This window comes from Miscanthus floridulus, chromosome 18 (assembly GCF_019320115.1).
Source record: "Miscanthus floridulus cultivar M001 chromosome 18, ASM1932011v1, whole genome shotgun sequence".
Classification (NCBI taxonomy): domain Eukaryota; kingdom Viridiplantae; phylum Streptophyta; class Magnoliopsida; order Poales; family Poaceae; genus Miscanthus; species Miscanthus floridulus.
The window spans coordinates 71846679-71854935 of record NC_089597.1 but is presented as its reverse complement, the minus strand read 5'-3'; the positions used below and the strand labels follow the sequence as shown (position 1 = coordinate 71854935).

At 51.4% G+C, this 8257-nt stretch overlaps 1 protein-coding gene and 1 pseudogene across 1 annotated transcript; both read left to right on the top strand.

Annotated features, from left to right (window-relative positions):
* Positions 1 to 260: 260 nt before the first annotated feature.
* Positions 261 to 788, top strand: LOC136524007 (protein IQ-DOMAIN 14-like). Its single transcript, XM_066517498.1, has one exon. It carries the CDS (start codon positions 261 to 263, stop codon positions 786 to 788), a length of 528 nt encoding a protein of 175 aa, XP_066373595.1.
* Positions 789 to 3573: 2785 nt separating this feature from the next.
* Positions 3574 to 5872, top strand: LOC136520540 (beta-1,2-xylosyltransferease XAX1-like; annotated as a pseudogene).
* Positions 5873 to 8257: the final 2385 nt, after the last annotated feature.

Genomic DNA, 8257 nt, shown 5'->3' with positions numbered 1-8257 from the left:
AGCCCATTCTCGAGCCCACCGACGAGCCCGTTCCCAGCCCAATACCAGCACCACCGCACCTCGCTGGATCCGCCACCGGGGTCTCCTCCTCGCCGTATCCGCCGTCGGAGAGGTCATCCTCGCCGGATCCACGGCCAGGGAGGACGACCTCGCCGGATCTATGGCCAGGGAGCGCAGATCGACCGGATCTGCGGCCGTGGACGAAGAGGAGGTCGGACCCACGCCGTGGACGACGAGGGCGCTGGATCCGCCGTGAGGCCATGGAGGAGGCTGTCGTCATCGATCCGCCGCTGGGATGCCTCGATCCGCCGTCGGGAGCCTCGATCCGTCGCCTTGGTCGCCCTTGGACGAGGTCGCCGCCGTCGCGCCCAGCTATCGCGGCCCCGTGCGCGCCGTCGCCCGGCCGGCCGTCGCGCGCCGCCCGGTCACGCGCCGCTCGATCCACACGACTGGATCCGCCGCTGCCGCAGCTCGATCTATCCCCCCCCCCCCCCGCGAACGGATCCGCCGCCAAGGGGTCGCTGCGACCCGATCCATGCTTGGTGGCAGGGAAGAAGGTGGAGGGGCGCCGGATCCGGCCTTCCCCCACCGCTGGCGAGCCGGCCACGCCCGCGCCGCTCTCCGCCCCGGGCCTCCGCGCCTCCGGGCCACGCCGAGAGGCCGGCCATGCCCGCGAGGCTGTGCCTCCTCTCCGGAACGCCGCGCCTCTGGCCGACGAGGCTGAGCCGCCGCACCTTCGCGCCGAGAGGCCACCACGGCGAGCTCCACCACCCTGCCAAGAGGAGTGAGGGAGGGAAGAGAGAGTGAGAGGTGAGGAGGAGGGGAGACGGGAGTGGAAGGAGAGGGGTGCGGTGAGATGGGAGGGAGAGGAGTGAGGGGAGGGCGAGCTCCACCACCGCATGAGAGTCCTTCAGCTTCGCGGCCGTCTCGCGGCGAGTGGGTGAAACCCTAACACCTCCCTTTTATATGAAGCCCAGTAGATCGGCTGATTTGGGCTCAAAATTGGGCCAGCATTTTACGTGACGGGCCTTATAGGATGCCCGCCACAGTAAATCGATTTACCGTGGCGAGCATCTTAAGGCGTCCGCCACGGTAAATGCCCTATTTACCGTAGCGGGCATCTTAAGACGCCCGCCACGATAAATCGATTTACCGTGGCGGGCTAAAGTGCCCGCCACGGTAAATAAAAAATGCCTGCCGCGGGTAAATCGTGGCATCTACCGCAGCGGGCAAAAATAGGTGACCGCCACGGAGTGCAAAAATGCAACGCTACGCATAATCGTTTGTATAGTAGTGATTGGCAGAAATAGTTATTTGGCCAACCTCTCGGTTTCATCCTTGCCGTCGTCCAGATTTTAACTTGTAGCATTAGCTAGATGAAGAACCTGCATTTGTTGGGTTGGGTGCCTTGGTTTTCCATATTGCTTTAGGGCGCGTTTAGTTGGCAATTTTTTTTGATTTTGGCTACTGTAGCACTTTCGTTTGTATTTGGTAATTAGTGTTTAATTATGGACTAATTAGGTTCGAAAGTTTCTTCTCGCGATTTCTCATCCAACTGTGCAATTAGTTTTGTTTTTCGTCTACATTTAGTACTCCATATATGTGCCGCAAGATTCGATGTGACACTTTGGGGTGAAATTTTTTGGAATCTAAACATGGCCTTAGCCGTTTGGCTTTTGATTTGTCCCTCAAACTAGGCGTTGTATGCAGACCTTGCCGACTGTTTTCATTTTGCAGAGAGCACCCATTTTATTGAGTCGGCTTCTTCCGTCAAGGCCATTTCTTGTAGCAGAACACACGACTGCACGAGGTCAGCTATGAGATTAGTGTTCATGTCGTAGTCAATGTCTAATATCCATTTTCATCAGCTATATAGCATCCGTCAGTTGGGGTGAGCTGAATATATACGGGTTTATAAACGGATCTGCGCCGTCAGATCTTGGAGTTCGTTATGGTCTTGGCCGTCTGATCGCCAGGGTGGGTGGCTGACGCGTGGGCCGGCGGCATCTGGTCTGCGATTTCATGGTGAGTGCGTGAGGGAGAGATATCAGTTTGCTTTTTCTGCGTGTGCTTTTGGTCTGGCTATTTATTACCACCACTGGTCCTAAATACAGTGCTAAAATGAATTATTATTGTTGTCTAAAGCCCCCTTTGGCACGGCTCATCCAAAACGGCTTCACCGGTGAAGCCAGAAAAACTGGCTTTTCTCGGCTTCTAGTTCATTTTAACCCCGGCTTACAAAACGGCTTTACACTACAATGTTTCGATTTGCGTAAAATAGATAAAGCCGAAGCCAGCATAAGCCGTGCCAAAGAGACCCTAAGTCAAACGGTCACCATTCTATTTTTCCTTGTGTTAAGCTTCTGCAGTGCACCGGTGCGCCTGCCGTTGCAACCAGCGAAGTCAGCCTTCTGTCCATTGCCTAGCGTTACGGGAGAGAGCAAACTAAGATTGTGATGTACTATGAGTTAGCGAATTTAGCGATTGAATGAATAGAATAGAGTCAGTGTCACGTTTCTTTTCTATATATATTGGTTCCGGACTTTGTTATTAGTCAGCGGGTGTGTAATGATTCTTCTTAATTTTCAAGAAAGCTCTCCTTTGGTTAAAAAAACTACACTTATATAATTCATATATACTACTATATATCTAAGTAATTAAAGAAATCGCAAAAATACTAGCTAAGGCCTGACATGTGACATCAACTCGGGCGATAGGTGCGTTATACCTAACATATATATTATTCCATCCACTCCCGATTATTCCATAAATAAACAAACAATTAATCACCGCGACCAATAATATACACACACACACAAATATATGGCTGACTAAGTTGGCAGGGGGCGGGACAACAAGGCCTAACCGACGGAATCCTCCGGTGTAACGAGGCCTAACCGCTGTAATCCTCCGGCACTGATAGCGGCGACCCAGCTCAGTCACGGTGGAGTGTCAAAGGAAGCAACCAATGCAATAGTTCTGTTCCCGGCGACCTGTTCCATGCTCGCATCCGTCTCCATCCTAAACCAACCAATCCCTGAGGCGAAATTGAAATAAGCTGCTGCTATAGCAAAACTCGAATAAAGGATGGATGAATGTCTAACATGGAATTGGGTAAGCAAGCCTAATTATTGTGCACCGGTTCTGGACAAGTCAAACAGAGGGAGGGAAGGGGCCACGAAGCCGCCTCGCCTTGGTCGAAGTACTCGCACCATCACCACCAACCCACGCCAACGCCACACCACACGACCCCCAACCCCAACCACAACGAACAACGAGGTATATTCTCTCCCTACTAAAAAAAATAAAGTAGTTTAGAATAGCGACGCGGTCTCCAAAATATTACTTTGACTCTATATTTTTATAAAAAAATATTTATCAAAAAGTGATATATGTATATTTTTATAAAAAATATTTTTCAAGACAAATATATTTATATGACTTTCATATTTTTAAACTCAATAATTTAAAAGTTATTTATGATTTATATTCTCAATGTTTGACCTAGAACGATTTTATTTTTGAGTACGGAGGAAGTATAATTAATTTCCAAACAGATCAATCATCCTCTACATGTTACATCACCTCGGCCGCCTGTCGCGTCTTTATAAGCCTTAGAAAAGAGATGCGCCGCGGTGGCCATCGCCGGCAGTACATATCAGCACCGGAGACCGGCCCGGCCCTGCCTTAAGGTTGCGTGTTTTGTTATTCTTTGTGAGCGTGGGCGTTGATGGCGTCAACGGCGTACTCGCGGCCATCTAAGCCGCCTGGGCCGGCGGCCGGCGATAGGAAAGGACCGCGGCTGGCCAAGGAGCTCGGCAGGATCGAGCCCAAGAAGCTGGGCATCGGGCTGGTGGCCGGCTGCTGCCTCGCGCTGCTCACCTATCTCTCCTTTGCCCGGCTATTTGCCATCTACTCGCCCGTATTTGGTAAGGCCTTTGAATCCGATTCCCCCACTAAGAATTCGTCTCTCTCTTGGATGTCTGGTACTTTCTTTCAATATGCTTAGCTCAGTGATGAGAGTTCCTTCAACGAATTGAACAACAGACAGCTCGTCCCTGGTGTTGAAGAACACGCCGCCGGCAACGACGACGGTGCCGGCTACAGAGACGCTGCCGGTGCAGCAAGAGACCCAAGTGGAGGACCAGAAAGATATTCCTGACCCTGAGGCGGACCCGAACATGCCAAACTTACCAGAGGTCACAACAGAAAAGGATCAACAGGAGGAGGCCACAACGACGAAGCCAGGTATTTGCATTTCCTCCTCACGTTGGAAAGGGTATCTCATTAATTCTCGAAGTACTCCAACTTTTAATTTGCATGATGATAAACTATATACTCCGTATTTGTATTCGTTTCTGGACGCGTTTTAATTATGAAGTAGCCCGTGTACCAATACGATGTAATTAAGACATGCACAAACCTCTGTGTTTTCTTCAGCCGGTGCCATTTCGGAGGCAAAGATCACCTGCGACGAGAACGGCGTTGACGAGGGCTTCCCGTACGCGCGCCCGCCGGTGTGTGAGCTCGCCGGCGACATCCGTATCAGTCCCAAGGAGAAAGCCATGTACTTGGTTAACCCGTCCGGCGCCGGCCCGTTCGACTCCAACGGGGAGAAGAAGATTCGCCCGTTCGCCCGCAAGGACGACTTCCTCCTCCCTGGCGTCGTGGAGGTCACGATCAAGTCCGTGTCCTCGGCCGCGGTCGCGCCACAGTGCACGCGCCGGCACGACGTCCCGGTGGTGGTCTTCTCCGTGGCCGGGTACACGGACAACTTCTTCCACGACAACACGGACGTGCTGATCCCGCTGTTCCTCACCACGGCGCACCTGAAAGGAGAGGTGCAGTTCCTCATCACCAACTTCAAGCCTTGGTGGGTGCACAAGTTCACGCCCCTTCTGAAGAAGCTCTCCAACTACGATGTCATCAACTTCGACAAGGACGAGGAGGTGCATTGCTTCCGGTCAGGCCACCTCGGGATGTACCGCGACCGCGACCTCATCATCTCCCCTCACCCGACGCGCAACCCGCACAACTACTCCATGGTCGACTACAAACCGGTTCCTCCGCCGTGCCTTTAACCTGCCGCGCGACGCGCCGGCGGTGCTCGGCGAGGAGACCAGCGCCAAGCCTAAGATGCTCATCATCGAGCGGAAGGGCACGCGGAAGCTGCTCAACCTGCGGGAGGTGTCCGCGCTGTGCGAGGCGCTCGGCTTCGCGGTGACCGTGGCGGAGGCCGGCCCTGACGTGCGTGGGTTCGCGGAGAGGGTGAACGCGGCCGACGTGCTCCTCGCGGTGCACGGTGCCGGGCTCACGAACCAGATCTTCCTGCCGACGGGTGCCGTGCTTGTGCAGATCGTGCCCTGGGGGAAGATGGACTGGATGGCGACCAACTTCTATGGGCAGCCGGCGCGCGACATGCGGCTCCGGTACGTGGAGTACTACGTCTCGGAGGAGGAGACGACGCTCAAGGACAAGTACCCCAGGGATCACTACGTGTTCAAGGACCCAATGCGCATCCACGCGCAGGGGTGGCCCGGCATCGCCGAGATCATCATGAAGCAGGATGTCATGGTCAACATGACAAGGTTCAAGCCGTTCCTGCTCAAGGCGCTCGACGAGTTGCAGGAGTAGCTTGGCTGGAGAAGGGTGATTACCTTTGGTTAGCCTTTGTATGGCTCGATGCGGACAGTTCGGAGAGGGCGATAGACCAGCACAGATGCGGTACAGGGGACCTTTCGTTTTCTTTCTTTCTTTTTATTTGTCATTTAAAATCAACTGAAATTGTTTATTTTCATTTGGGGCTGTTTATTAACACGTCGTTGTGCAACTCGGAAACAGCTATAAATTACTCTTCCACGAAAGATAGCTTCAGTTTTGTGTCGAAAACGAAGACAAAGATTTTTTTTAGCACTAGGACTAGGAAAATACAACAAATTTATAAGATAACTTCAGTTTGTTATTAGGAAGAAAAACTATAAATATTTTGGTATTCAAAAATCAACACCCAGAGTATTTCTTCAATTGCTAGTTTTTTTAATTAAGACACCTAAAAGAGTGTCCCATATTCGATATTTAGGGAAACAATTGATAGTACAAAAGATAAACTGTTTTACATAAAACGATCTTTAAAAAAAGTACATGAAAGATCAAATTGGTCCTTCGATCGTCAACTACCAGCCCAAGCTTGAGGATCGCACTAAACACATGACAAGAGAAATAGCTTAAAAACCGCAAAATCCACTCACCACTAGAAACGAGATCTAGAAGCCATTGAACGAACTTGCTTGAACTGCTGCAGTTTCTGGGTTTTAGCAAACAGTGGAGGGACTGGATCGCTATTACTCTTTCCTCGGCAAGCACAAAAATTCTGCTTAATGGGTGCCCCGGGAGCCTCCAGCAAGGAGACCCGCTTCCCTGATGCTATTTGTGTTGGTCTTGGACGTCCGAAATTAGCTGATTTGCTTGGCAGACAGTCATGGTTTCCTCAGGTCATTGGGACATCACTCTATTCGGTGCTGAGCGCCTTTTATGCTTATGATTTGGTGCTCTTTGTCACCCCCACAACAGGACGATCTGCTTGTGCTCAAGGAGATTCTCAGGGTGTTTCATGAAGCGTCGGCCTATTCATGAACCTAGAGAAAAGTGTGGCCACGCCAATCCATTGCACCGTTGATGAGCAGGTGAACCTCGTTGAATTGATTCTATAGCGTAGTGTTAGTAATTTCCCCAGCCGGTATTTGGGAACCCCACTATCTGTCCACAAGTTGAACAAGTGTGATGAGCAACCATAATGGACGCAATTGAGCAAAGGATTCCGTCATGGAAAGGGAAGCCGTTAAACCTGGCTGGCCGTGCGATTCATGTATCGGTCACCTTATCAGCCATCCTGACACACACTGCAGGCGTGCTTTCCTTTGAACCGGAGCGGAGGTCACGCGAGGAGGACAGTGTCGCGTCACTTGGCCAATTGTTTGCTGGCCACGGGAGCTGGGAGGTCTGGGTTTCGTGGACCTTCGTCGTTTTGGTATTGCTCTCATACTGCGTTGGAAATGGCTGCGAAGAATGGACCCACGACGCACTTGGGTCGATTTACAGACATCAGAGAAAAACATCGTCATGCCAGCGTTAGATCAACTGAATCCATCTTGGGAGATGACAAGTCTACCTTATTCTGGCGTGATCGTTAGTCGACGGCAGAAGCATCAGCTCAATTGCGCCGGCACTGTTTGCCGTGGTGCCCACTCGAAGACACAGGCATATGGTCGCTGAAGCGTTCGCCGCCCATGCGTGGGTTCGCGACATCAGGGGGAATCTCACGGTCCAAGTGCTGATTGAATACATTCAATGGCGTTGGGCGAGCGATGGGCTCTACTCTGTGGAATCGGCTTATAGGGCACTCTTTCGCGGCCTGTGCTCGTCACTAGGCGCCAAGCAGCCTGTTCGCTCTCATATACGATCATGTATTATAAGCTGGAATAATATTTTTCTCTCACACTAAACCAGCAAGCAGTAAATAATCCACAATCGTTTACGACGAAACGAACAGACCGAATGAGTTGTGAATAAGGTTAAATACTTCTTCTCGTTGGCACTTCACAAGAAGTACTGGACAGCTGACAGGCGGCATTGGCATAGGATTCAAGACTCCAACACATGTGTGCTCTGTGCTCAAGCACCGGAGACGACTGACCACCTTCTTGTCGCCTGTGTTTTCAGCAGAGTGGTTTGGTCAAGGGTAGTTGACATCATTGGTCTACAAGGGCCGATTCAAGACAATGCGCCATGTTTCTGGTGTTGGTGGATGCGAGCCAGAAAGCAGGTACCAAAGGTGGGTACACATGGCTTTGACATGGCTGTGTTGCTAGTGGATTGGAGGCTGTGGCAAGAGCACCATAGTTTTCTTGCGGCTGGGGAGGATGCCAAGCTTTGGGATCGTGAGTGTTTTCGCCAGCTTCGGTCACTTTTAACGTTCTGGTTGTATAATCGCTCCTTAGCTCTTCTATGTATGTTTGGTTGCCACGCTGAGGCCTTGCTGGTAACCTATGGTTTACCAAGTTTTCTGTAACTTAAACTCTACCGCCTCTTAATGAAATATGTGCTGCAGAGACATGGTCTCGAAAAAAGAAAATTAGTTGGAGAAACTGTGAAGGGAGTGGGTCCTCACTCCTCAAGTCACTAGCGAGGAGAGTAGGGGGACTGAGGTGGCAGCAGCAACGAGTATATTAGGGCAGTCCCAATGGTGCATTGATGATGG

What these genes read in the sequence shown, in the direction of transcription:
- LOC136524007 (XM_066517498.1), top strand. Translation starts at nt 261, where the DNA reads ATGGAGGAGGCTGTCGTCATCGATCCGCCGCTGGGATGCCTCGATCCG.